Here is a 27850-nt window from a genome sequence, read left to right as displayed (position 1 = left end):
TCACAGCATGGCTGTGAGTACTTGATGGGTTAGCATGCAGAGTATCGAGTAGGTGCTAGTTAAGTTTTGCTCCTACTGAGTCCAGCTAGTTTCTTTTTTATTTTGATGATTGTAGACGAAATACATGCTGGTGCAAATGACCTGCATGTTACAGGAGGATATAAAAAATGGTAAAGCCCCCTCAGCTTACCCCCAGCCCAGACCCTTCACATCCCCCATTAACACAACACCATTAACTGTTTGGTGTGTCGCCTTCCAGATGTTTCCTCCGCGTGGAAACATGCACACACGCACATGCGTTTCTATAAGCTGGTGCACTCTGCTTCCGTCATGTGGCACCGCTCCGTAGCCTCTAGTTGAGACCGGTCTCAGCTCTGCCATGCAGCAGCCAGCCCCATTCTGGACTCCTGTTCTTTTGCCACAGATGCACAGGGCTGGGCTGGATCCTTGCATGGGATTTGCCCTGAGGCCAGTCTGTCTGGAGGACAAGCTCCAAGGAGCGGCCTGCTGGCCCCCAAGGGCTGGTGCATTTACAATGGAAACCTTCAAACCGCCCCCCCCCACAAGGCTTCTTCCGGCCCCTCTTGTCTGCAGGGTCTTCAAGGTTTCATTTCCAGCCATACCCTGTCTAGGTTTGGGCCAGTCAGATGGGTAGAAACGGGTACCTCTTGGGTTCCACTATCACTTCCTTCATTGGTAGGGAAACTAAGTGTCTTTTCAAGGGTTAAGAGCTCACTTATAATTCTTTTTCTTTGAACTGCCTCTTTTCTTTTGGGAAGATCCTTTTCTTCCTTTTTAAGGTTATTCTTACTGATTTTCAGTCACTGGGGCTGTTTACATTGGAGGCAACTGGAAACCCAGCTCCCTGCTTCCTCGGCAGGAGGAGTACACTGGGCCGCACACGCTCATGTCCAGACCGAGGGGGTCAGATCTACGCACAGCTCTGCATCTTTCTCAGGTCCCGACAGCCCTGCTTTGTCCTTATGCTGCTGCCCTCATGGAGGCAGACTGGTCATTTCCAAGCATAGGGTCTGTTTGTCTGACTGGGAAGAAGGAGTTGATGAGTTCGAAACCCCAGTAACCAGCCCTGGACCCCTGCTATACTTCTGCCAATCACTGGGGCCACGGAAATGCCAGGTTCTGATTAGATCAGGCTAATGGGGGGCCACCCCCCGCAGTGGAGGCTGGGGGAAGAGAGAGGAGGTCAGGATGCCCACAGTTTATCATCAAAGGACAGTGGCCCCAGGCTGTTGTGTGTTACAAATACTCTCCCAGCTTTATTTAGTTCTTTGGCCTTAAGGTTCAGAGTGTGTTTGTAGATGTTTAATGTATTTGTTAGAAATTCTGATTCCTGTTAATTGAAATCATCCAGTGAAGGCTCCTGAGGGGCTTTATGTTCCAGGCGCTGGCTCCAAAAACAAGGCCACTGGTCCCTGCCTTCCAGAACTTACAGAGGAGGGCAGTGATACGACTGGGCCCCGGGAGAGGGAAGTGGAAGGCGCTTTTGGAAGGTTCACCCTCCTCCCCGCGTGGGCCTGGGGCCTTGGGGATCAGTCTAAGGGAGGCTTCCTGGCAGAAAACCATCTGGAGTGTGTGTGTCTCTTGGGGGGGGGGCGTCGAGACCCAGGTTTGAAAATAGGGCCCCTGAAGGATTCAGTGTGTGTGTGGGGTCACTGTATCAGGCTCTTGGTGCTGTGGGTGACAGCTCTAAATGGGTGTGATTTTGGAGACAGACCAACCCCCAGGACACACGGATGGATGAGTGCAGGGAGGTGTTGGGAGACCCCTGGGCCCTGCTGGGAGAGGGGCTGGGAAGAGGGAGCCTGCCCCTGGGGAGAGAGCGGGGCTGCTTTTGGGAGGGAGGGCTGGGCGGCAGTCCCGGTTTGGAGCTCTGTAGAGTTTGAGGTGTCGCTGAGACATCAGGGTCTGGGGCTGTGCTGATGCACACACCAGGAGAAGCTGGACTGTGCTCTCTTGCTGGGCTGGGGCCGGGGTCCTGGGTCCCTCTCTCCCACCAGACAGCAGAAATTGTACCAGGCTTGCCTCACCACACACAGGGCAGGACCTTGAGTGGGGAGAGGGCTAATCTTGGACAACGCTTGTGGGAGGAGTCCAAGTTTTCCTTCATGACGTTCACTTGTTTTTCCGAGATGTGACCCGTGTGCATCTGCCTTTGTAGATTCTGAGAACAACCTCGAGGCGACATCGGCCCCGGAGGGAGAAATGGAGTGTGGACAAGAGCTGAGGGAGGACAGCAGCCCTTTCTTGTCCCTGGGCTCAGGTGATTGGCAAGAAAACCCAGATGAGCCCTGTTCGGACGTCTCCTGCCAAATCCGGAGAGTGAGTGCCTGGCCCCTGGGGAAGCGGGTCTGGGAGGAGTGGTTCTGCCCGTCCACCTGCTCTGCAAGGACGCTGTTTCCTGCTGTGGTTTCATCAGTGGCTGAACAAGGTCCCGCATGTCCCCACAGCATCCTCTCTGGGAAAACGTTATTACTCTTACGCGCAGCCCGTTGGCCCCTGCATGCTGGGCTGTGCCAGAGCCGCCCCCCCCGTGCCTGATTCATTGCAGGGTCTCTGGTTTCCCATCCCCCTTCCTTTTCCTCCCACCATACCCAGCACATCGTGTCTCCCAGACGCTGTGCTTGGGCTGGGGCTGGGTGCCTGAGCTTTGCCACGTGGGTATCTGGCTCTTCTCTGGGCGTCCCTAAGGTGCCTCCAGGCTCTGAGGGAAGGGGGGTGCTCAGGAAATGCCACCAGTTACCCAGACGTTCTTCCTCGAAGGGGAAGCCAAGCCGTCTGGTCTCCCTGTAAGTGTCAGACCCCGAGAGAGCGTCTCCTGAGTAAGTGACCAAGCTGGAGCCCAGGCGAGGCTTGCAGAGAGTTACCTGGACAGATTCAGGGAGAATGATGGGGGAGAGCTCCCCACGCTGAAGTCTAGCCTGTCCAGACCCAGACAGCCGGGTCTGTTCCCAGGTTTCTTACAGGACTGAGAGGGACATTGTCTCTCTGCCTGGTAGGGGCTGGTTTCTTGTCTGGTCCTCAGTTGTTCTTTGTGGTCAGACAGTGTGGGAGGTGCTGCAGCTGGCAGTGTTGCAGCCCTTTGTGAGTGTGTGTGTGCATGCATGTGTGAGCAAATGTGTGTACATAATATATGTGTGTGCACTCATGAGAATGCGTGTGTGGTATATGCGTGTGTGTGTGTGTGTGTGTGTGTGTGGTAGTTGTGATGTGTATATGTGAGTGTATCCTTCCCCTTGGACAGTAATCCTGTCCAAAGCAGGATGGCCAGTTCCCATTCTGGGCCACGTGGGACACTGAAATTTGGGGTAAACTCTTTTTTTTTTTTTAAATAAATTTATTTATTTATTTGTTTGTTTTTGGCTGCGTTGGGCCTTCGTTGCTGCATGCAGACGTTCTCTAGTTGCAGTGAGCGGGGGCTACTCTTCGTTGCGGTGCGCAGGCTTCTCATCGCAGTGGTTTCTCTTGTGGAGCATGGGCTCTAGGCATGGGGGCTTCAGTAGTTGTGGCGCACGGGCTCAGTAGTTGTGGCACGCAGGCTCAGTGTTGTGGCATGCGAGCTCTAGAGTGCAGGCTCAGCAGTTGTGGCGCACGGACTTAGTTGCTCCATGGCATGTGGGATCTTCCCAGACCAGGGTTCGAACCTGTGTCCCGTGCATTGGCAAGTGTATTCTTAACCACTGTGCCACCAGGGAAGTCCCTTGGGTATACTCTTAAAGTGAGTATCAAGAAACACACACCATTAGGAAGTAAGTGTATGACACTGTGATTGAAAATGGTATTGAGCCCAGCAGGATTAGGGCTTTTTTTTTTTTAACCTTGACTGAGTAAGTTTAAGCTTCTCTTGGAAGAAAAAATGAGCAAGAATAACCAAGAAAATTTTTAAAGAGAAAAGCCTTGAGTGGGACTTGATGTATTAGATGAACAAAAACATGTTTCAAAGCCAGTCATTAAAACAGTGAATCTTGGGGCTCCCCTGGTGACACAGTGGTCGAGAGTCCACCTGCTGATGCAAGGGACACAGGTTCGTGCCCCGGTCCAGGAAGATCCCACATGCTGTGGAGCGGCTGGGCCCGTGAGCCATGGCCGCTGGGCCTGTGCGTCCGGAGCCTGTGCTCCGCAACGGGAGAGGCCACAACAGTGAGAGGCCTGCGTACCGCAAAAAAAAAAAAAAAAAAACCACAAAAAAAAACAGTGAATCTTGGGAGGAGTCAATACCCGAATAGCTAATCCAGAAACAGACCCTAATGTGTATAAAAACAGTTGGAGAAAATATACATAAATATTTATCTGACCCATGGATGGGGAAAGATTTTCTAGTAATTAAAACAAAGGTGAAAAATACAAATAAAAGATTGGTATATGTGACTCCAGAAAAAGTCTTAAAAGAATTAAAAATCTCATATCATGCGTACAAATGAAGGGCAAACAGTTAAGGAAAAATATGTATTTACTTATTTGTATGTATATAAAAAGATTTGTATTTACGCAACATTTTTTTTTAGCAAAGAGTGAGTTGCCTCAATATGTCAAAAGCTCTTAGAAATCAAGTAGAAAACAGTAACCAACCCAATAGAAAGATGGGCCAACAATAGATATAGTCTACAATAGAGAAGATAGAAATGGCCATTAAACGTATAACTGTCCCACCTCTGAATCAAACACTCAAAAGAGCTGCAAGGTTTTATATTAAACCTATCAAACTAACAAATTGACTAAAAGTCAGCATTTGTAGCAATGGGGCAGTTTTCTCCCTGCAGGTGAGAGTAATGTGGTGGGACCCCCTGTGAGGCAGGTGCCCTTTGACCTGCTCTTCTGCTTCTCTACTGTCATTGTCAGAAAATAACCTCAGCCATGTGAGAGTTCATTTGAGGATTTTATCACAGCCTTAGTGTTTTATGGCCAAATGCTGGAGTCCACCTGAATATTCCACCCTGGGGAGTGTCATTTGTATCATCCTTACGGCAGGAAGTACTGTGGCTTCCAACTGTTATTTCTGTCAAAGATTAAAGATATGAGGGAATTCTTGTAATCAAATCAGATAGATAAATAAAAAGATAAAGAACAAGGTATAGTAGAGTGATATCAACAAAAATGGCAGAGAAGGGAACTCCGAGGGCCTGTCCCCTCAGAGAAACACCCCAATAAGTGAGAACTGTAAGAATAAACTTTACTGGAACTCTGGAAAATAGTCTGAGGTTTGCAGTAACCAAGTGAGCGCAGAATCAAGAAAAAGGGGCTTAACCTGGTAGGAGAGCTTTGTGGTGCCGTAGCTCAACCTTAACTCAGCCGTGCCCTCGTCTCCCGCGTGCTGGTGGTCTGAGGTTGACAGCCTCGTTCTGATGTTCTGCTGTGGGCTCCCCATTCCGGAGGGGGCCAAGCAGACCTGTCCCCAAGGAAGTATGTTGTGACCTGTCTGGGAGTTCCCAGAAGGAATAACACAGGGCACTTGCCTTTTTTACACCTTACTTGGAACTAACTCTCTAAGGGTGGAAGAGTAGCTGTGCAGAGGGTGTTCCTCAAAAGCACTGAAGGCAGATGGAAAGGTGCTACCTGTGCTCTCCCCACCCCGGGTGGAAGGTTCCAGCTGGGGTCACCAGCAGATGTGCCGGAAGCCTGGGGTGAAAAGCCTGAGAAGGTTCCTCTGGGAAATAAGATTTTGAAACAGCTACCCGGATTGGTGAGGAATCTGGAGAAAGCCACACAGATGCCCGGAGCTCCCCCAGGGACTGGGTACGGGGTTCCTCCTGGTGGGATGAGAATGACTGAGTTACATGGAAGTGATGGTCATACAGTACTAAATGCCACTGAGTTGTGCACTTTAAAGTGGTTAACTTTAGGTTATGTTATGATCTTAACCTCGATATAAGAAAACTGTAATATTGTCATAGAAGGGGATTTAAAAACAAAAGCCTGGATGCACACTTACCCATACAGGAGAGGAAGCCGGATGCAGTGAACACAGGAATGCTGGGGGTTTATCTGGTGATTAGCCCCTGAGGACTTCAGTGACTGTTGCCAGTCCCTGCAGTGACCTTACATAATCCTAGTAGACAGTGGTGTGTGCGTGGTCGGAAGGGCCTGCGGGCGAGGCCGTGATGTTCTAATAGTGGTGGGATGACATGCGGGGGACCAAGGAAAATGGCCAGAACCAGGACCCGGACCACTTGGCCTCATCCCCAGCCTCTGAGTGAGTGGGCCCTTCACCTGGCTGTCGTGCGGTGGGTGCAGGGGTGTTGGGGTTACGGGCCTTGGGGAGCTCCTGTCCCTACCTGCCCTTCCTGTGGTGGCCCTTTGGTGCTGACTGACCGGGCGGCTTTGGTGGCTCTTGCTTCCAAATGGATTCGTTCTCCCCCTGGGACAGCTTCCCCCACCCTGTGAGGAAGAGGGGCACAGGATGGAACCCGGAGAGTTGGGTTGAAGGTGCCTACTGACCCTGTGGTTCCTTCCAGTGTCGCCTTGGTCCCGTCGTTGGCTTCCTTCTGGGAGGGGATGGAGCCAGCCTGGGTACCTGGTGCTGAGTGGGGTGGGCTTTGTGCCTGGGCCACCCACGTGCTCTGACCCATCTCACCCACTGGGCCTTTCCAAGTGCCCCTTGGAGAACTCCCCTTCCCTTTCCACGCTGACTGCCTGCCCTCCCCAACACTCGGTCAGAGGCTCTTGGTCTTTCCCCTTGTCCATCCCTGAGGGCAGTGCCAGCCATGAGGCCCCCATGTGGGAGGCCCAGGTACCCTCCCCTGACCTGCAGCCAAGGGGGATGGCACAGGGCTGGCTCTGTGCTGCCTGGGGTGTGCCATCCAGAGGGGTTGGGCACTGCCCTGCGTGCCGCCCGTCCCCGAGAGCCCCCTTGAGGACTGGCCTCAGGTGCTGGGCTGCCTGCTCCTCCAGGAGTGTCCCCGCAGCTGCATCTGTGTGGAAGCACCGGCCTAGGCATTGTGATGGAGCTTAGGGAACCAGGGCCTGGGCCTGCTTGCATGGGAGATCCAGCGTGCCAAGGCTTGCAGGCATCAGCTCTAGCATGGGGCAGCTTGCCTGCATGGATTTGCTCTGCCTGCCACCTGCAGGACCCTTTCTTGGGTTCCCTACACCCGGGGCCCTGTGCCTGCTGAGCCTGGACGCCCCGGGGGCTGGGGGGATGGCTTAGTCCTCACTCAAGAGCATCTCTCTGCCTGGGCCTGAGTTAGGGGTCCCTTAGGTCCTGATGGAGCGGTGCCTGTGGTCACCCTGTCCTGTCTGAAGGGGGTCATGTTTCAACAGGAAGTTGCGTCAGAGGGTTTTGTAGATGCCGCAGACGGCGCATCCACATCCGATGAGCTGGAGGCTGCTAGTTACTCTGCCTGCAAAAGAAGAAAAGAGGACACAACCCCGTTTGAGGTCCCTGACGCGTGGTCTCCAGACTCTGAGCAGGTAGTTTGCATAAATAGTGGCACACGATGCCTCCCGCCAAGGCTTGCATGAAACTGAGCCCCACACCGTCTCTGATGCTGAGGATGGCTGGTGGGGAGGCGCTTTTCACTCCTACCTGGGCTGGTCTAGGAAGGAGCCATGCCTTTAGGTGTCAGCTCTTGTGACTCTGAGGATGTTCTGATAACATTGAATTCCAGCTTTACTGTATGTGGCTCCCTACCCCACTTTTCCATCCATCTTTTAATTTCTTGTGCAGCTATCTTCTTTGGTTCATGGGAAAACTTACCCCGAAAGCCCCACAGGCCATACAGATTCTCTTCATGGAAAAGAGCAGGGGGGGCCTGGGTTTTCCGTGGGAGCTGGGACCAGGCTGGTGGGGGTCAAGGGCCGAGCCTCTGCTGGGGCTTAGAGAAAACCCCCAGTCTCTGCAACTGCCAGCGCCTGAGGTTATGGGCTCGTGTTCTGAACCCAGGTTGTGCAGAGGAAGCCCGCTAAATTTAGTCTCTGGTTTCTGGAAGTTCAAATCCTGACTTCTTTCATTTTCTATAGCATTTGTGAGTCTTGTGGATTTCACGAATAATATCAAAAGTGAAACTAGCTAATATATGTAATGGAAGTATTTTTGCTTATGAGGAAAATCAGTGAGGCTTCAGACATTGAAGAGTGATGCTTGTGGTGTTTAACTATCAGTCTTTTACAGAGTGGTGACTTTTTTCCTGAGTAAGATGGCCATTGATTCATTTAACAAAGATTTATTTGAGCAGCTGCTGCCTGTGGGGCACTGGGTGCTCGGTGTGAGGGGGAAGCATGTAAACCAGGTGTGGTCTTGCCTCTGGGCTTGGGTCTGTTGGTTAGTTAAGAACAGAAGCACTTTGGGAATTCCCTGGCGACCTAGTGGTTAGGACTTGGTGCTTTCACCTCCTGGGGCCAGACTTCAGTCCCTGGTTGGGGAACTGAGATCCCACAAGCCATGTGGCACAGCCAAAAACAAAAACAAAAAAAGCAAAAGCACCTTGTAGGGCTTCCCTGGTGGCGCAGTGGTTGAGAGTCCGCCTGCTGATGCAGGGGACACGGGTTCGTGCCCCGGTCTGGGAAGATCCCACATGCCGCGGAGCGGCTGGGCCCGTAAGCCATGGTCGCTGAGCCTGCGCGTCTGGAGCCTGTGCTCTGCAACGGGAGAGGCCACGGTGGTGAGAGGCCCGCGTACGGCAAAAAAAAAAAAAAAAAAGCACCTTGTAAATACAGCGGACATCAGGGTGCGAGCACTAACAGAAAATGGGGGTGGGGTGGATGGAGAACCCCTTCATGATCTACACAAACAGGAAAACCAAACTGCAAATAGATTTTCCCAGAAGGAAGGTTTAATATCGTAAAGATGTCAGTTCTCTCCTCAGATGTATACATCCAATTAGCCAATTAATGTGTAAAAGTAGTATTGTTCCCAGTGGGTTTGTTTTTGTTTTTGTTTTTGTTTTGAAATAGATAAAAGACTCTAAAGTCCATCTAGAGTATAAATTGGCAAGAGTTCCTATAAAGAATGTAGAAAAGTAGAACAATAAATGGGAGATTTGACATCAAAATGTATCATAAGCTATAAACATAGCAATATAACATCCTAATGGAGTAACAGAGACCCATCAGGGAGGGTTGACGTAGAACATCCAGACGCAGATGTGAGCATTTATGGCAGTTGAGCACGTGATAAAGGTGGCATCGTGTATCAGAGAGTAAAGTTGTGTTAAGTATGGGGTGTTCGAACCGTGGCTCACCATTTGGAAAAAACGGTTCTTTACTCATACTAAACACTAAAATATATACCAGCTTGGTTGACCATTTTAAAGTAAAATACACCCTAAAAGTTCTTGTAAATATAGGTGACTATTTACAAAACTATATAGATATTCCTAAGGCTCACCAAAACAACCCCTTAAATGCCGATAGGGGCACAAAAATATTCCAGATTCTGAGTTAGAGGAGACCGTTCAGCAATAACGTGGAAAAGCAGATGGCTAGAAAACATTTGCAACATGTGACAAAGCGTTCACAACTGGAATACCTAATCAATTCTCTCAAAGAAATAAGACATCCACCCACTAACAGAACAATGGGTAAAGGACATAAAAGGCAGTTCCCAGGAGAAAGAGATAAGTGGGCAGCAAATGTGGGATAGTTCTCCTGGAGGGGTGATCACAGGAGAGCACATGCCCACTGCCCAGAGGCTGCCCTGTTGCCTCTCAGATGGGTGGGGTTTGGTTTTATTTATTTACAAATTTTATTATTATTTTTCAAATTGAAGTGTAGTTGATTTGCAATATTTCAGGTATACAACAAAGTGATTCAGTTATATATATATTACATATATATATATTCTTTTTAAGAATCTTTTCCATTATAGGTTATTACAAGGTATTGACTATAGTTCCCTGTGCTGTATAGTACGTCCTTGTTGTTTATCTGTTTTATATATAGTAGTGTGTATCTGTTAATCCCAAATTCCTAATTTATCCCTCCCCCACATTTCCCCTTTGATAACCATATTTGTTTTTATGTCTGTGCGCCTATTTCTGTTTTGTAAGTAAGTTCATTGGTATCATGTTTTTAGATTCCAGGGTTTTGGTTATATTAGAAAGAGGGTTTGGGCTGGTGGCTGCTGCCACAGGTGTGGTGACATCCCCAGTCTGCTCTTGGGGGCTGGGGTGTGGTCTGGGGTCTGCGTGATGGGCTGTTATCATCATGTCACCCTTTCTCCCAATGGTTGTCTTCCAGGAACTGGCTCACGTCCCTCCAGGGGTCCATCTTGCATTTACTGCCATCTTTACACAGCCGCACCTCCCAGGCCCTCCTGGTTCTGCAGGGTCGCCTACCTCACTGTGGTGTGTGCTTCCTTGTTCTTTCCCTGCCGACAGCGCCCTTCCTTCTAGAAGGCAGACCTGATCCATGTTCCCTGGGGAGGGCGGCTGGCACCTGTTCATGAGGTCAGAAACCTCCCACCACCTTCTGTCTTGACCAGAAGGCATCTGGTCACACACCTGTCACAGAGGGGTCCTCCTGTACTGTGCCATGAATGATACAGGAGCCCTGAGGATGCTGTGGCCCAAGTATATCTACCAGAGCCTGACATCTTATGCACCAAAGCTGTTAGAACATTGATTACCTTGACTTATTTGGGGCTTCTGTAAAAAGGAAACACCCTACTTGGAAGTTTGAGTATTTTAACCATTAGAAATCTTTTGGTTGCAAATAATTGAAACACAGCTCTGGTTAATTAATACAATAAAGGGAATCTCTCACACATGTAACTGAGAAATCCTCGGGTAGACCTAGCTGCATGTGAGGTTTAATCTGGGCACCTAGATGATATTCCCAAAGTCCGGGTATCTCTCTGTGTCTTTGCACTGCCTTCCTCATGTCAGTTAGCTCCTTGGCCTCTCAGTAGCAGTCTCCACCACTGTGGACCCTTCCACAGTTATCCACTTCCCACTGCATCATTCAGGGGACAAGAGAATGCCTCCTTCAGGGGCTTCCAGAGAAGAAAGAAGAAGCGTCTCTTTCCCAGGGGAAGCTCTCCTCAAATCTCAGTGGCTGTGATTGGAATACATACCCATGCCTAAAGCAATCACTGTGGCCAGGGTGGTATGCTGACCCTGCAGCTGGAGTAGAGTTAATCCTACTTGAGCCACTGGGCTGAGAACGGGAGGTTCAGGGGACCATTTCCTGGAGTGGGGGAGTGGGAGCAGGGCGCCAGGCAGCTGGCGGGGCAGGGATGGTCCAAGCACCTCTCCAAGGCTCCAGAACTGGTCCAGTCAGGCTTCCTCAGCAAATCCAGGAATCGTGTGGTTCCCTTAGTAGAGATTCTTGTTGGACTTTTTCCTGATGGCCCCTCACTTCCTCCTCGGCGTTCCCTACTATGGAGTCTTGGTTCCCTTTTGCAGTTGGCTAGCGTCTAATTGAGAGGCCGGCCCTGGTCCTAATGATACCACTAGTTGGGATAGGTCAGGCTGGGGGTCAACCTGATCTTTCTAGTTCTCATCCCAGTTTCTCTTCTCTTGCTGCTTCTGCAAAGCCCACCTTATGTTTGTAGACAGACCCCCACCCCGCTCCCCCCACCAAAGCACTGCCCACGTGTGTCATCCCAGTTCTACAAAAGCGGAAACTGAAGCTGAGAAAGGTTACTTAGGTCTGGAGACGGTGAGAAGAAAGGCTGCAGAGATGGAGCTTGGGCAGTGCCTGTTTACTAGAAGGAAGTGTTTGATCAAATGCCAGGTGGAAAGGTGACACTCTCCTCAGCCCTGCCGTCCTCCCTGAATTGGCAAAGCACTTCCTGTTGAAACCGTACTCCTTCTCGGATTGGACACAAACCCAGCTGCACCTCAGATTGGGCCTTCAACCCACGATCCCTGACTTAGGAGGGGACTCGGACCCACTGTCTTTTAATTGAAACTGCTCACCTGGTCTCAGGACTTAATGAAACTCAGGTTCTTTTGTCTCATCACAGAGATCATTCAGCATGAGGCAAAGCGATAGACAAAGAGTGAGTTTGTTAGCATAGGACACTTGCGACAGATACAAGTGGGCAGGCAAGGGAGCGCAGCCCCAAGAACAAAGAGGACTACAGGGCCTCCCTGGTGGCGCAAGTGGTTGAGAGTCCGCCTGCCGATGCAGGGGATACGGGTTCGTGCCCCGGTCTGGGAGGATCCCATATGCCGCGGAGCGGCTGGGCCCGTGAGCCATGGCCGCTGAGCCTGCGCGTCCGGAGCCTGTGCTCCGCAACGGGAGAGGCCACAGCAGTGAGAGGCCCGCATACCGCAAAAAAAAAAAAAAAAAAAAAAAAAAAAGAGGACTACATTTTTATAATCAAAGAAAAAGTGGGGAGGGGAGGAGACCACCTTCTTCCTCATTTTTGGGTAGACATCAAGGCTTACATCATTAGTTCCTCCTTTGACCCTGTATGTGGTCTAACGGGGACAATCATGGCACTATTTAAATCATATATGTTTTAGCAAAAGGATGATAACATACACTAAAATACCGTAATTCATCTAAGGTTTCACTGTAGTGTCCTCTTTCACCTAGTTTCTTCCCGCCCCCCCCTCACCTATGCTCCTGTCTTGACTACATGCAGAAATGCTACTCTTCGGGGACCATTAACTCCCTGACTTCAAGTAACAAGATTCAGACCCCATATCTATTGTCTTGTGTTTTAACTATCAGGACTTGTGGCTTGAGTGTTCCTGGTGTTTGGATGTGCCTGGTTTTCCTTCAAGGTAGCGCAGATTATTGCTAGGTTGCTGGATTCTCTTCTTGAGTGGTCATTGGCTTGCAACAGTTTCCTAAGCTCCCTTAAAATTCCGTTTTTGTCTTTAACCCCCTAGTGGGATTTCTAAACTAACTTTAATTATTCTACTCTCTCCCTATCACTATCAGTGCAGATGAAGGCAGAGGACCCCTGGGAATTGGGGCAGAGCTAGTGGGCCCACTTAGCCTCCAACACGTCAGCTTTTGTCAAGCAGGTTCACTGACTTTCTGTCCAACGAGTCAGTGTTCCCACCTGTCACCCCCGCATCCTGCCATAGGTACCATTTCAGGGTCCGCAGCACCACCCTTCTGTGTGCTCCTGACCCAGCACTCAGGTGAGTGAACGAGGCTGGCCTGCCTTCCCCCAGACTGAGGTCTCCTCTCTGCTCTCCCTGTATGGGAGGCCTTTGTTCTTTTGATGAAAAAACAAACTGATGCTCATTATAAAATTAGAGGTGTATTCTGACCAAACCCCCCCACCCCTAAGAAGTAGCAAACTTGTTTTTTTCTAATTAATTCTCTTTGGGCAGGAATAGAAATAGCCTTTATATAGAGCTGGCGCAGTGTAGCTTTTTTTTTTTTTTAATAATGTTGTACATTCTTTTTTTATAAATTTGTTTATTTATTTATTTTTGGCTGCATTGTTGTTGCACGCGGGCTTTCTCTAGTTGTGGCGAGCGGGGGCTACTCTTCGTTGAGGTGCATGGGCTTCTCATTGTGGTGCTTCTCTTGTTGTGGAGCACGGTCTCTAGGCACGCAGGCTTCAAGTAGTTGTGGCCCATGGGCTCTAGAGCACAGGCTCAGTAGTTGTGGCACACGGGCTTAGTTGCTCTGCGGCATGTGGGATCTTCCTGGACCAGGGCTCGAGCCCATGTCCCCTGCATTGGCAGGCAGATTTCTTAACCACTGCATCACCAGGGAAGCTCCCGCAGCGTAGCTTTTGAATTGAGATGTAATTGGTATTGAGTGAAATGCACAGGTCTTCAGGGCAGAGCCCCCTAGATGTTCTCCTGTGTGTACAGCTTCGTCACCCCCACCAGATCCAGAGACAGGACATTGCAGTCCCCAGAAAGCTCGGTAGCATCCCTTCCAAGTCAATAAACTCTTCATTTAAAAAATGTTTTAATTAAATATTATGCCCACCATAAAGGGTACGTATAACATAAATGCAGGATTAACTAAGTGAATACTCATCCCCTACCATCCATTGTAAACATGGGCAACTATTGGGGTCTCCTCCCAACAGCCCCCACCCGCTGCCCACACCCAGAGGTCGTGACCCAGGTCCGTGCATGCATTCCCAATCAACAGTGTTTAGTTTTAGTGTGCATATTCCTGACTAATGCGGTCAAAATGACAGACCACAGTAATTAGGAATACGTAAATATGTAACAAGTATCAAACATATAAACTTGATTTTTGTCAAGGAAAATTTTAGACTTTAGCCTCGAGCCTTGCTATATGGCAGGCATGCCAGCAGCCTGAGATCTGCCAACATCCCAGTCCTGTCTATAGACCCGTGAGAGGGCCGGGTACTCACGTGCCCCCGTAGACGTGTGTTGAGAGAACTCTAAGTCACCTGTGCAAAATCTAAATCTCATTCTAAGGGTTTTGAAGCAGCTTATAGAAAGAATAGTTAAATAAGGGTAAGAAAAGGAGAAAGCAAGGTAAAGGGGTGAAAGGCAAATTGGAAATCAGAAGTCAAAACCTTTTGTTCTTGGATCTGATCACAGAGCCGACTGAGGGGTGTGGGGTCCCAGGGGGAGAGGAAACATGCTGGTGCTGCAGGGAAACACGGGACTTTCCAAGAAATTTATTTAATGAGACAGAAGTGGTTAGGCACCTATAGGGGGTCAAGGGTTGTTCTAGACACTGTGGATGCAGCAGTGAAGAAAACAAGGACTTCCTTCCTGGAGGGGAGAGAAAATAAAGGCATATTTAGTTGACAGTGGCTAAGGAGGGAAATAAAGCAGATGCGGGACTGTGAAGGTTTGCTTTCCGACTGAGGGTGTCCGGGTCGTCTGCTGAGGGGTGTGGGGCAGAGGACTAAGGGAAGGAGGTGTCTGCGGGAAGACAGAGCCTGAGGCAGGAGGCGCCCTGCTCGTATAGCTGGTGATGACACGAGAGGTCGGTGGTACTTACGGATTCCAGGAGGGGGGCCACGTCCACAGGGCCCCACGGGAGGGAGAAGGAGCAAGGGGAGAACGTGGCCCAGAGCCTGCCTTGTGGGGAAAGGCAGGCAGGTTTGAGCAGGTTTAGGTTTGGCTGGTTTGAATATTCTTTGTGGGCTCTGGGCTGTAGGGTTGTTTAGCTGTCCTGTACTTGGCCCTGCGGTGATTTAGGGCAGGGAATGTTGGCTTGGAGGGAGAGTTTGATAAAGGAGGTGGGGGGCAGGGCTCCGTGTTAGTTGGTTTGCAGATGAAAGATCTGCTCAGATCTTTCATCTGCTCAGAGAGATCCCTCTCTCTGGGAATTGGCTAGCCCTGGGAGGGGCAGTCTCTCCAGGATTAGCAAGGCCCCCCCGAATGCCAGAGCATCCTAAAATACAGAAAATAAAAAACAGGATTAATACTGGAGGCCAGGGGATGAGTTTAGCAGGCAGTGAGGGCCAGTCATTCAGGGTCTTCCGGCCACATGTATGCTTTGATTCTGGATGGGCAAGTCAGCATATGAGGCAGCCTGTGGCCACCTTCAGACGTGTAGGACCCGGGAATCTTTGCTGAATGGATGAAACTGCCTTCTTGGCCTTTGGTGGCTTTCAGACTCAACCTGCACCTCTTCCCTGGGAAGCCTGCGAGTCCTTCCAACATGCTAAAACCATCTGTTCTTAGTCTTTCTCTCACACTAAACCATCAGCTTCATGGGGGAGGAACGTATCTTACTTTCTTGTTCCATGCGCTTAGGACAACGTTCCAGGTTCCTTGGTAAATCAGTGTAGAACTAAGCGACTTGATTTAAGCCAGCCTCACGCTGAAAAAGGAGGAGATTCTGCAAAGGGCTTGGGGCCTTGGGGTCCGCACACAGCTTTCTGCTGGTCTGAGCTGTGGTTCCCAGTGAGGTTTCATGTCAGGACCACCAGGAAAGCTAATGGAGATTCTGGTGCCCATGCCCCCAGGCCAGTCGGATCAGAGTTGGGCGCCTGGGGTAGGGAGCTGCTTGGTCCTCATGCTCACAGAGCACGCCTGGTCTGGCAGCAGCACCATGGAAATGTAGAACCTTGGGTCCTCCAGATGTGCTGAGTCACCATCAGTATGTTGGCAAAATCTTCAGAGATCTGTACGCCCTGGAAGCTGGGGAAGTGACTGCCTCGAATGACCTTTCTTAAGCCTCTTTCTACTGCGATGTTAGCGAGGGTCAGTGTCAGGCTGGGAAATTGCCATCCAGGGTGGCCTGTGTGTCGTGTTGCTTGTTTCGAGCAGATGGGCACGAAGTTTGGTCAGGATTCTTGGAGAAAATCTGGAGGCTGACCCAGAACAAGGGCTGCCCCACTCCATGTGCAGAGAAACCCCGAGGCCTTCCGTCTCCGTCTCCCTCTCCCTGGGACTCAGCCCAGGCATGGGGTGGGACAGCAAGGCCTGGGCCCACACCAGGCTTCAGGGGGTCACGGGTTACTAGCACTTAATGAACCAATCAATACTTGCTCCAGAGCAGGATCCCCAGGCGTGCAGGGCATCCATCCCCATGGGGTCCTCAAAGGGTCCTGCCACACCTGCTTCTCACAGGCTCCAGCTCTGATTCTGAAGTTGAGGACTCTTGCCTTTGAGCAAGGATCTCAGGCAGAGGCGTAACATGCCAGTGCGGGTGCAGGAAGGAAGTACTTAGACTTCTGTTCATTTTTCTGTCTCTATTTTGTACATAATACGTATATGAAGTATAATGTGTGGGGACCTGTACCTACTTTCTAACATTTGAAAGCCTTCCTTAAAGGATATCCCATGGGAAGGAATTCCATGTGAGGGTCTCAGCTTGGATTGGACAGAACGAAGCATGTGACCATCACTGCTCCCCACTCGTCCCTCAACTCTGTTCACCACTCCCATTCACTTTGTGTCTCAATTTCATTCTTTCCAAGGTAAAGAAATGGTAGATTTAACAGATGTAAGGTGGTTTGGTCGAGCTACACTTGACGTACTTCAGAAATTGAAAGGAAATTGGAGGAGAACATTGGTGAGAGTATAGTAAACCTGAGAAGTAACATGAGTGTCTCTTTTTCTGTTTAGAGGAAAAGGAGTAAAAGAAAGAAAAGGAATCAGAATGCTTCCACGTCTGCAGAGCTGGATTCCTTGTCCCCGTCTCTCTTGGGCTCCTGTAGTCTGAGTTCGCTTGCAAACCCTGAGCTCCAGGCCACAGCCCCACCCCAAAGCCCAGCTCAGCAGGGTGGTCCCACCCACCAGACAAGCCAGCCCCCAGGTGTGGGCAAGACGCCGCTGGAGGCTGTGGGCCGCCCTCTGCAGGGCCAGGTTGCGAGAGGAGCAGAAGAAGCTACAGACGCCGAGTCTCTGAGCAGCCCGGTACCCCAGGACCAGACTCTGGGAGGAGCCTTCCCGGAAGGGAAGGACCAACACTCCCCGAACCCCTCCAAGGGCAAAGGCCTCCCCACTTCTGCCAGTGAAGGCCATCCTAGGGAGAAGGATGCTACTCAGGAGCTCCCACTTCCTGAGCCAAAGGGGGACCACTCCAAGCCCGGGAAAGAGCCGCAGGCCACTGGGCAGCAGGCCAGGGCCCCTGCCTCTGGGGTGAGTTGTTAGGGGAGTGACGACCGGGGTTGGCCTGCTATGTCTCGACCCCTTGCTGTGCAGTGTGGTTCTGACAATACTTCACTGTCTGAGAAGGGTGTCCACTGGCACTTGCTCCCTGGGAAGGGGGGCTGTGGAAGGGGCTGCCCTTCCACCCCGAGCTGCTGACCCCTGTCACTGGGCTGGTGGCATATGCTTACCCTATGCCACTGAGTCAGAGTTTCCCTGTCCATTTTGTCCTCTTGGCCCTGACGTTTTGGGGTCTTTATTTCTTCCAGTCAAGTGTTGCTGCAGCTGAGCCAGCTGGTGCAGGGAAAAGAGTTGGGAAAGAAGTTAAAAATCAGACTGAGAAAACGAAACAGCTTCCCACAAGCGTCCCTGCTTCACGAGACAACCACCAGGTAAAGCATCTCGTTCCTACCTGGTCGGCTTTCCAGGAAGCCGTCCCCGTCCTTGCTGTCTGCCCCATGGGCTGCTCCTTTTGGCCCCGTTCCTTCCACAGCTCAATTTAATCATTTGGTGAGTACGTGTTAGGTGCTGGGGGTGCAGCCTAACATTTGAAATGAGACCAGCTCCTGCCTTTTGGAGTTCACATTCTAGTGGGGAGAAAGACAAAGCGAAGTCAGGCTGTGAGAAGTGCCGTGGAGTGAAGTAGGGCGAGGGGCTGGGGTTTTGGAGGTGGGTGCCAGGCAAGGCCTTCCAAGGAGATCTGAAAGAGTGACAGACGAGCCACGTGGCTGTCTGGGGACGTGCAGAGGCCTCCAGGTAGAGTGTGGTGGACCTGTCCAGGGAGCAGCAGGAAAGAGGGGCCGTTGACAGTTGTGCGGAGAGGAGTCCTGGGAGGCTGTGGTAGGTGGACCAGAAGGCATTCGAAGGTTCTGAGCAGGGAAGGAATATGACCACTCTGGCGGCTATGAGAAGCATCCCCTGTTGGGGGCAAACGTGGAGGCTGGTCATCAAGATTGGGGTTTGGGTGCTTGTTCCAGGAAGCTGCAACTAAGGACAAGATGAGTGTTTCTGGAGGAAAAGCAGATGAAAATGAGAAGGCCAAGCCGAAGGACCCAAAGAAGCCAGAGGGGAATAACAGAAATAATGCAGCCGCTGTGAAAAATGAGAGGGAGCAAAGGAACCAGAGGGAGAGCGCACACAAAGCTAAGGAGTGGTGGGTGTGACCTGGCTCGGGGCGGCACAGGCCTGGTCCCCACCCTGAGCGGGGGCTGGAAGGGGCCACGCCACCCCAGAGGAGATTCCTACATTGCCCTTTTGTTGAGTCTTGGGGGAAAGGGGAACACTCAGGAGGCAGGCAGTGGAGGGGCACCTGTCCCAATTCCTTGCTCAGTTGAAATGCTCCATAATATGGTCCCTGGGGTCCCGGAGGAGCACAGGCCTTACAGAAGTCAGGAGAGAGGCTGTCATGTCCCAGAGTACTCAGCCACCCTCTCCTGCCACAGCCCTCAGCCCCTCGGAGCTGGGCAGAGATCCGCCCCCCGCCCCGCGCCCACTGTCCTTCTCCACTGTAGAGGGAGAGCCAAGGGCACCCACACGGCAGATAGCCTGTCTGAAGTGTGGATGCTCTTGCACTTTGTTGGGGTGTGTGTTAGTGCACAGCCAAGAAACAAGGATCCTGTGTGCACACGTGTGCCTGTGTGTGTGTGGGGGGTGTGTGTGTGCAGAGAGGTAGACAGATCCAGATCTAATCAGTGTTTTCCTCCGTGGCTTTCCCCCAGCCCACTGAGCTCCTTGGAAGGAATCACGGTGTACTTCCATGCAATCATTTCAAAACATTTCCAGTTCAACCCCAGCCAACACAAAGTGTTTGTCAGGGGCGGAGAAGAATTTGGGAAGCCCAGATGGAATCATGATGTTTGCGAGATGTACTACACCAAGTGAGTATATCTCAGTAGGCCTGTAAGGAAATGTACAGAACATCCAGTCTTTGAAATATATTGAACTCATAATTTTGATCAAGTTGATTAATTCTTAGAACTTTGGGAAGATGAATATTTCAAACAACTCTTCCCTATAATGCACTTCTTTGTCATACTTCACCTTGGCCCGTTTTCTGTCTCTGCGTGAAAACCGTGCCTTGTTCTGGAAGCATCCTTGCGGTCAGCATCGATTTATAGCTCTGGGTCTGCACTCCGTGCTGTGTTTGAGAAGAATGAAGATTTCTGGGAGAGGATTTTTGGATAACAGGCTAGTGTCCTGTTTATTCACAGAGACCTACATGAGAACGGGTCCCTCGTTGAAGGCAGCACCATCATTTCTAAGCAGCACCTGGATAAGCCCATTCCATACAAGTACGTCCTCTGGCGAGGCAAGGGCCCCGTGGAGTATGAGGTCATCTACAAATGTCAGCAGAAGGAAGGCGAGCACGTGAACCGCTGTCTCCATGTGAAATCTTCCCTTCTGGGCTCGGGAGGTAAGCCTCAGGCTGGGCTCCTGATCGGAGCTCAGAAGGCTGGACGTTCCTCCTGGGGATCAAAGGCTTTCCTTGGCCCGTGTGGGTCCTCTTTGCTTGGCATTGGCTCTGCCCTACCCCCCAGCTCTATGTTTCATAAACCTGAGCTTGGAAGCATGTTTCTGATCAGGTTGGCTTAACCACTCACAAGAGTAAACAAGGGAAAGGATTTTTACTAAGGGAAAGGAGAGAAGATAGAGCCGCTGGGAAGTAAAGGGACTGGGGCCTAGGGGGGCAGCAGTGAGCCGGGGGCAAGGGCAAGGGAAACAGGGCTGCCAGGACCACAAGCCCTTCCCAGATTTCCAAGTGGCGACTGTGAATAAGACATCCAGCAGAAGCCTTCAAGGGCTGGATCCACTGCCCCCTGCTGTCTGTCGTAAGTGTCGCTCTTCTATTTTCTTTTTTTCACTTTATTCTGTTTCTCTTTCTCTCGTCTGTTATCTAATTCTTTTTCCTGTGCTGTTTTCTACTCACTGTATGCAGTGTGTGTGGTGTTTGTGTGTCAGGTGTGTGTGTCCTGTGTGCATGTGTATTTGTGTGTGTGTGTACATGTGCGTGTGTTCTATATAGAGAGTCTATATGGGTTCTACTTTTAGGAACTTGCTTAGATCTTCTTTGTGGCTGACTTCTTGGTCGGTCATAAATATTCCATGTATGCTCAGAAAGAATGGATAGTCAATTTTGTGACTCAAAAGCTGCATGTATATCTATTAGATAAAGCCTGTTGAATATTAAAAGTCCTTGTTTAAAAAGATCCATCTGTCAGCTTTTGAGAGAGATGTTCCAGTCTGTCACCAAGACCAAGTGCTTTGTTTATTTATTTATTTTTTTATTATACTCATGACTTGTGTGGGTTAGGAGTTTGGATGGAGCACAGCAGGGCTGGCTGGTTTCTGCTCTCTGATGTCTGGGGCCTCAGCTAGGAAGGCCTGAAAGCTGGGAGTGATTTGCTGGCTGGGCTTTGGAATCATCTGGAGGGGTCTTTGCAGTTGATGCTGCCCGTGGCTGGGACCTCTGTTGGGCTGACAGCGATTGAGGTCAGTGGGGCAGGTGCTTGGTTATTTTGAATTGGCCCAAAGAGACAGAGAAGAAACTAGAGTCATGCTCTCTTCTTAAATGTGCCCAAGTGTTGACTCGATCGCTTCCAAAAGACTCTATCCTGTATGGGCTGACCAAAGAACAGAGCCCTGCGCTACTTTCTGGTTTTGCCCTGTACTTGCTGGATGATCCAAACTGGCTGTTTCCATGCTTGAGTTGACCCCTCATCAGACAAGAGCTGATGCTGATCTAATCTTGCGGGAGGAGGTGGTAGTGATTTGGGATAGCAGGTCCCATTTGCTCTTATTTAAGAAGCACTGCCTTAGTCACTTCAGATTTTATCTGGCTGGGTCCTGGTACTTAAGCTGTCAAACCAGATAGAGATGCACTTTTTAACACAGAGACAATCATTTTAAAGTCCATTAAAAAGATTTTCTTTCCCTTCCCTCCTTCCCTCCTTCCCTCCTTCCTTTCTTTCTTTCTCTCTTTCTTTCTCTCTCTCTCTCTTTCATTGAAGTATAGTTAGTTGTTGTGTTAGTTTCAGGTGTACAGCAAAGTGATTCAGTTATATATATATATTTTTCAGATTATTTTCCATTATAGCTTATTATAAGATATTGAATATAGTTTCCTGTGCTATACAGTAAATCCTTATTGCTTATCTGTTTTATATGCAGTAGTGTATATCTCTTAATCCTATACTCCTAACTTATCCCTTTCCCCCTGACTTTCTCCTTTGGTAACCATGTTTGTTTACTATGTCTGTGAGTCTGTTTCTGTTTTGTAAATAAATTCATTTGTATTATCTTTTCAATTCCACATACAAGTGGTATCATATAATATTCTTCTTTCTCTGTCTGACTTACTTCACTTAATATGATATTCTCTAGGTCCATCCACTTGCTGCACATGACAATATTTCGTTCTTTTTTAATGGCCGAGTAATATTCCATCACACACACACACACACACACACACACACACACACACAAATAATGTTTTCTTTATTCATTCATCTGTTGATGGACACGTAGGTTACTTTCATGTCTTGGCTATTATAAATAATGCTGCAGTGAACATTGGGGTGCATGTATCTTTTCGAAATAGAGTTTTCATCTTTTCTGGATATATGCCCAGGAGTGGGATTGCTGGATCATATGGTAGCTCTATTTTTAGTTTTTTAAGGATCCTCCATACTGTTTTCCATAGTGGCTGCACCAATTTACATTCCCACCAGCAGTGTAGGAGGGTTCCCTTTTCTCCACACCCTCTCCAGCATTTATTTGTAGACTTTTTGATGATGGCCATTCTGACCAGTGTGAGGGGATACCTTATTGTGGTTTCGATTTGCATTTCTCTAATAATTAGTGCTGTTGAGCATCTTTTCATGTGCCTGTTGGCTATCTGTATGTCTTCTTTGGATAAATGTCTGTTTAGGTCTTCTGCCCATTTTTTGATTGGGTTGTTTGTCTTTTGATATTGAGTTGTATGAGCTGTTTGTAATTAAACAGATTTTTAGGTTGTAGATTAACTCAGAATTGCCAACTAACTTTATTTTCAGATGCTTTCTTAATCGTGATATTGTTCTAGTGTTTTTCAATAATTATACTTTGCAAGCTTTTTTAAAAAATGAGTGTTAAAGCTTTTTCCTTATTGTTGTACAGGCACTTTAACTGCCTACTTCTTGGTGTGGGCCATTCTATTTAGATGCCCTGTTGGTAGGCTGACATTGGAGCTCCCTGGGAGATGGTACCCTGGTCAGTTGGGTTAAATCAGGAGTTTTAAGCAGTAAGGAGGTCAGTCAAAGTAACCAGTGGAAGGCCTGATGGGACGGCCAGGGAGGGCCTTTGTTGGCTTCCGAGGGTCTGGAGGTCACTGCTTGAGCTCAGGTGGGGAAGTGCCCCAGCCCCTGACATCATCAATGCAGGTGATTTGGGAGGAGTGTCTGGAAGGCACTCTTGTTGATTGAGAGAAGTTTTGTGCTTTGTTTTATTTGGTGTGGTGGTGGTTTATGTTAAATAAATGTAGTTTTCATCAGTCCCAATAAACAGAGAGAGAGGTGACTTCCCTCCCCTCTTCCTCCTTCTAAGCCTCCTGTGAGCGCTCTCATTAGTAGAACCCACTGTGGCAAGGCGGGCAGAATGGAGGTTCTGGGCTCCAGCCCTGTGACACGGGGGAGACCCAGATGGCAGATGTGTGTGCTAGTGGCAGAAACAGCCATCACTAGCACTCTATCCCTTCCAGTGCCTTTTTCCTCGTGCTGTGTTTTGCCTGAAACTGATTCTGCTGTGTCTGCATTCCTTGCCTACCCTCTTAGCCTCTTTGCTTTTGTCCCAACTCTTGCTGTTTGCTCTCAAGTTCAACTCTTGCAGCCCCGTCTCTGTTTCGCTGGACTGTTGTTGGTTTTTTTTTTTTTTTTCTTTCCATTCAATGTGATCATCATTTTTTTTTTCTTTTGTCCGTGCCGCATGGCTTGCTGGATCTTAGTTCCCAGACTGGTAATCAGACCTGTGCCCCGTGCAGTGGAAACGCGGAGTCGTAACCACTGGATCACCAGGGAATTCCCAATCTAATCATCTTTAATGGGTGAATTTAGCCCATTGGCATGAATTGAGACTGTCAGTGGAAGACTCACTTTTGACAAATAATCATGTCTTCTCTCTCTACCTTGTTTTCTTGTTCTTTTTTGTACTTTTTCTAACTTTTGGATTTTCTTTCTCTTTTCTCTGGGGGTTTGGAACTTAAATATTTTATTTCTGTTCCTCTAGTAGATTCTTCAAGACCAAGACCATTAATGTCCCTCCCTGTCCCACCGTCCCAGGGTCGAGGGTATCCCATGCCCAGGACACTGATTGGCACTCCCTTCACCTCCACGGCACTGGCCATCCCAGGCCAGCAGCTCTCACTCACCTTTTGTCTGGAAGAGCGTTTTTATAAAACCGAGAGAGAGCCATTGTGTCCCCCACCTGTGAGGGACATATGAAGCAGGAAAAGCTTCCACAGGAGGTGATGCCTGAGTTCAGATCCAAACAGTGATTCCAAGTTATCGCTGGGCAGGGCCAGGATGGGGCAGGGATGGGTGAGTGGGGACTTCCAGCAAAGACAGCAGACTGCACAGTGAGGGGAGGAGGCCTGTTCAGAGGCTGGACTTTCATGGCTGTTTTTATGCACTTGTGTTGCCTCTGGTGCCTTACGGACCTCTTTGCCTTCTAATTATTTGACAATTGATTTTCCTGGGTTTTCTAGGTCTGTACTCTTATCATTTCAGCTGGTTATAAGAGCAGCCATGGGTTCAGCCCTTACCCCATGTCGAGGGCTGTTTTGTCTGCCATGTGACCTGTACCGTCCTTCATGGAGTGGGCACCATGGTTCCCAGGACAGAGGAAATGAGCACTTGCACCAAGTAACATACCAAAATGGTGCACAAGTGCTAGTGAGGGATGCAGTTTCAGTATGAAATTTTTGACCTCTGTGTGATCATTTTCTAAGGAACTCATGTACCAATTGTGCTGAACCATCTAGTTCGACAAAGACATGTTTCAAGTATTTTCAGGGCAGCTGAATCGTGTGCCTCACTCAATTCACTGTAGGGTGTCCAGGTTACTTGTCCTAAACAGCCGTGCTCCACCCAGGGGCCAGGCCCCATGTTGTTCATCTGTGGATGGGTACCTGGATGGAGCAAGTGTTGGCTGCCTTCCATTCACCACGTTCTGTGATGTTCCTGTCTTTCTTCCCTTCCTTGGCTCCTTCATCCTATTTCTTCTGGTCAAGATCAGCCTTCCAGGGTGGAGTATCCAGGTCTAGTGGGTTTTGATCCTCCTAAGTATAACATTGCTCTTTTAATCTTAGACTGGCACCAGTACGACGATATAATTTGTAGGAAGCCCCCTGGGAAGTTGCAGAAATGGGTGGATTATCTAACAGATGGTACAAGGAAAGACCTGGTGAAAGGGAAGCAGATCGCGGCTATGGTCATGCTGGACCGCATCTTCAGCATCCTCGAGACCTGGAATGCCATCAATTTAAAGAACTTTTTCACCCAGTTCCAGCAGTTTTATTCTGTCATTCGGGTGCCCATGATCTATGAAGGAGAAGAACAGCTGTGGAGCACTCTGCAGTACGAAGAGAAGGAGGTACCAGGTCTCAGGGGTGTCAGCAACAGCTCCCTTCTCTACCTTCTGGGTACTCAGCATCACCCCACCTCCTAGTGGCCAGATGACCCCTAGAATCAGTGGACCAGGTGGATGGGGGCAGGATATTTCAGTTCCTTTTCTTCTAGTGCCACCTCTAGGGAATTCTTTGTCCTCCCCATTTTCTTCCTCCTCCCACCTCCTCACCTGGCCCCATCTCCACCACTGGTTCTACCTCCTCACCTGGCCCCATCTCCACCACTGGTCCTACCTTCTCACCTGCCCCCCACCTACTGGTCCCACCTCCTCACCTGCCCCCCTCCCCCACTGGTCCCACCTCCTCACCTGCCCCCCTTCCCCACTGGTCCCGCCTCCTCACCTGCCCCCCTTCCCCACTGGTCCCGCCTCCTCACCTGCCCCCCCGCCAGTGGTCCCGCCTCCTCATCTGCCCCCCTCCCCCACTGGTCCCACCTCCTTACCTGCCCCGCTCCACCACTGGTCCCACCTCCTCACCTGCCCCCCTCCACCACTGGTCCTGCCTCCTCACCTGCCCCCCTTCCCCACTGGTCCCACCTCCTCACCTGCCCCCCTCCACCACTGGTCCTGCCTCCTCACCTGCCCCCCTCCACCACTGGTCCTGCCTCCTCACCTGCCCCCCCTCCCCCACTGGTCCCACCTCCTCACCTGCCCCCCTCCACCACTGGTCCCGCCCCCTCACCTGCCCTTCCCCTCCACCACAAGAAGGCTGGCGCCCTTCACTGCATCTCCACCTGCTCTGTGGTATGGCTTAGGCGTTTTTGAGACAGACCTGGAGCCACACCTGAGATGACCAGTATACCCTTATAAGGCTCAGGACCCCCACTTGATAGCCCCTCCATCGTGCTGAGGCCTCTGGATGTACCACTGGTGGCACCTCCCGAGGACCCAGGGGGAGGGGGATGCTCAGGGTTTAGTGGGGAGGCAGGGAGTGGGTGACCCCTCCACAGAGGCTTCCCTGCCCAGCTGATGGGGAAGTAAGCATAGTGATGGGCAGCTTCTGACCCCTCTGGTGGGTTCAATACCAGTGGTTCTGTATCTTCTTTTTCTCCTGGGAGCAGGTGAGAAAGCACCTGTGGGAATGTTTGACAAAGAAAATGGCACCATTTCTGGAAATGAGTGGGGACCCTCTGCCTGAAGACTGCCCAGTGAAGAGTAAATTGAGAATGGGCCTGATCGTCCTTTTCTCAGTGGAAAAATTTCACTTTCTCTTATCGGAAAGTGACCTGGGCTCGCTCTGTTACCTCCTTTGCTCGAATGCCAGTTCACCAGATGCCCTTCGCAAGGATCTGATCCACATCCTTGAAACATCTCAGAGGTAGTGTGTGTGTGTGTGTGTGTGTGTGTGTGTGTGTGTGTGTGTAAAGATTTTCTAGCTCTCTAATGGTTTTTATCTGATCATAAAAAAAAAAAGTGCTTGTCAGAGAATGGATGAAAACATGCAAGAAATAAAAACTACCCGTAATTTTACTACTCACTGTTGTCATTTCAGTGTTTATCCCACTAGCCTTTTTCTAGCCTATGTACTATTTTTCATTTTATTACATATTCTCTTGAATACCCTGCTTTTGAGCAGCTTTAAGGTGTATCATGACTCAGCCCCACGTGTGTGTATTTGGGAGAGGGGTCATGGTAAGACAACGAAGCTGGACTTGAGGATGTTTGTGGAAGTACTGTGGATGCTCTCCCCGTGGCCTCTGCAGCTGCCGTGCCCAGTTCACGAGCCAGAGCGTCACTGCGCTGGGCCCGGAGCACTCGTGGTGTGGAGGTTGCGGCCTGTCCTGAAGGCACTCACGTTTCACTGGGTGGAGGCACCGCCCCAGAACCCTCTGATGGTCCCTCTGATGGTCTCTTTTTTCTGGAGCTGTTTGAATTGAACTTGAGGGTAGTATTGGGCAGCCTTCTCTGAGCAGTCAGTCTTATGGGACACCTGCCTTGTGGTTTTACAAATTTAAAACACCCAGTTAAACCCTGTTCATTTTGAAAGAGAGAAAAAATGCTGGCAAATGTACAAGTGTTTCCAGGTCTTAAGAAACATCCGTGTTTTGTGATTGTAGGGAATATGCCATGTATTATTTATAGGCTCCTTCCTTACATGTAAAATGTTGCTTTATATGTAGATTTACTGTCGCCAGATGACCTGGATTCAAGCCCCAGCTCTGGCACAGGGGGCCTTGCATAGATCACATGCCTCTCTGAACCTCTGTCTCCTCCACTGTCAAGGAGGATGGAAAGATGCCACCAGGAGTTTGCTCTGGGGCTTCGAAAGGGCCAGTTCAGTGCCTGATGCTTTTTGGGGGTGCCGAGGGGGCCCCTGAGGTTTCTCCCTGATCTGGTCACTCTGTGCTCAGGCACCCGGAGCGCTCTTATCTTATTGCTCTGTGTGAGGAGCTATCCCTTCCCTGGTGGGTGTTGGACCCCTGGGGCTGGCCTGACACTGGCCGTGCTGGGCTCACGTGGGATCTCTGTTCCCTTTCTAGCTGGCGAGCATCCATGGTAAACCTGTGCCAAATGTGCATGGACAAAAAGGTTGACCGTTGGGTGTGTGCCCTGCCTGTGCTGCACCACTGCATGGACCTGTCCCCACCAGCCCAGGACTCAGGCATGCAGCCCGAGGACACCTGGGCAGCCCTTGAAGGCATCTCCTTCTCGGAGTTTCGGGAAAAAAGAGAAGATCAGTAAGTTACAGACCTGCACTTTTGTATGTAAATCTTGGAATCATAACTGTG

At 50.0% G+C, this 27850-nt stretch overlaps 1 protein-coding gene across 3 annotated transcripts in view; it reads left to right on the top strand.

The window, feature by feature from the left end:
• RNF213 (ring finger protein 213) overlaps window positions 1–27850 on the top strand; it is a 116278-nt gene that overhangs the window by 7816 nt on the left and 80612 nt on the right. For all 3 annotated transcript variants that reach the window (XM_060080715.1, XM_060080714.1, XM_060080716.1), the window contains 10 exons: window positions 2180–2340; window positions 7276–7425; window positions 16941–17456; window positions 17735–17857; window positions 18443–18618; window positions 19184–19342; window positions 19676–19878; window positions 24805–25088; window positions 26183–26439; window positions 27602–27799. In XM_060080715.1, the coding sequence (XP_059936698.1) occupies window positions 2180–2340; window positions 7276–7425; window positions 16941–17456; window positions 17735–17857; window positions 18443–18618; window positions 19184–19342; window positions 19676–19878; window positions 24805–25088; window positions 26183–26439; window positions 27602–27799 (2227 nt within the window). The remainder of the gene's footprint in view (window positions 1–2179; window positions 2341–7275; window positions 7426–16940; window positions 17457–17734; window positions 17858–18442; window positions 18619–19183; window positions 19343–19675; window positions 19879–24804; window positions 25089–26182; window positions 26440–27601; window positions 27800–27850) is intronic.

The sequence above is a fragment of the Mesoplodon densirostris genome, chromosome 18, assembly GCF_025265405.1.
Source record: "Mesoplodon densirostris isolate mMesDen1 chromosome 18, mMesDen1 primary haplotype, whole genome shotgun sequence".
Classification (NCBI taxonomy): Eukaryota; Metazoa; Chordata; class Mammalia; order Artiodactyla; family Ziphiidae; genus Mesoplodon; species Mesoplodon densirostris.
Note: the sequence above shows the minus strand (reverse complement) of the source record. Positions and strands in the feature narration are given on the sequence as shown.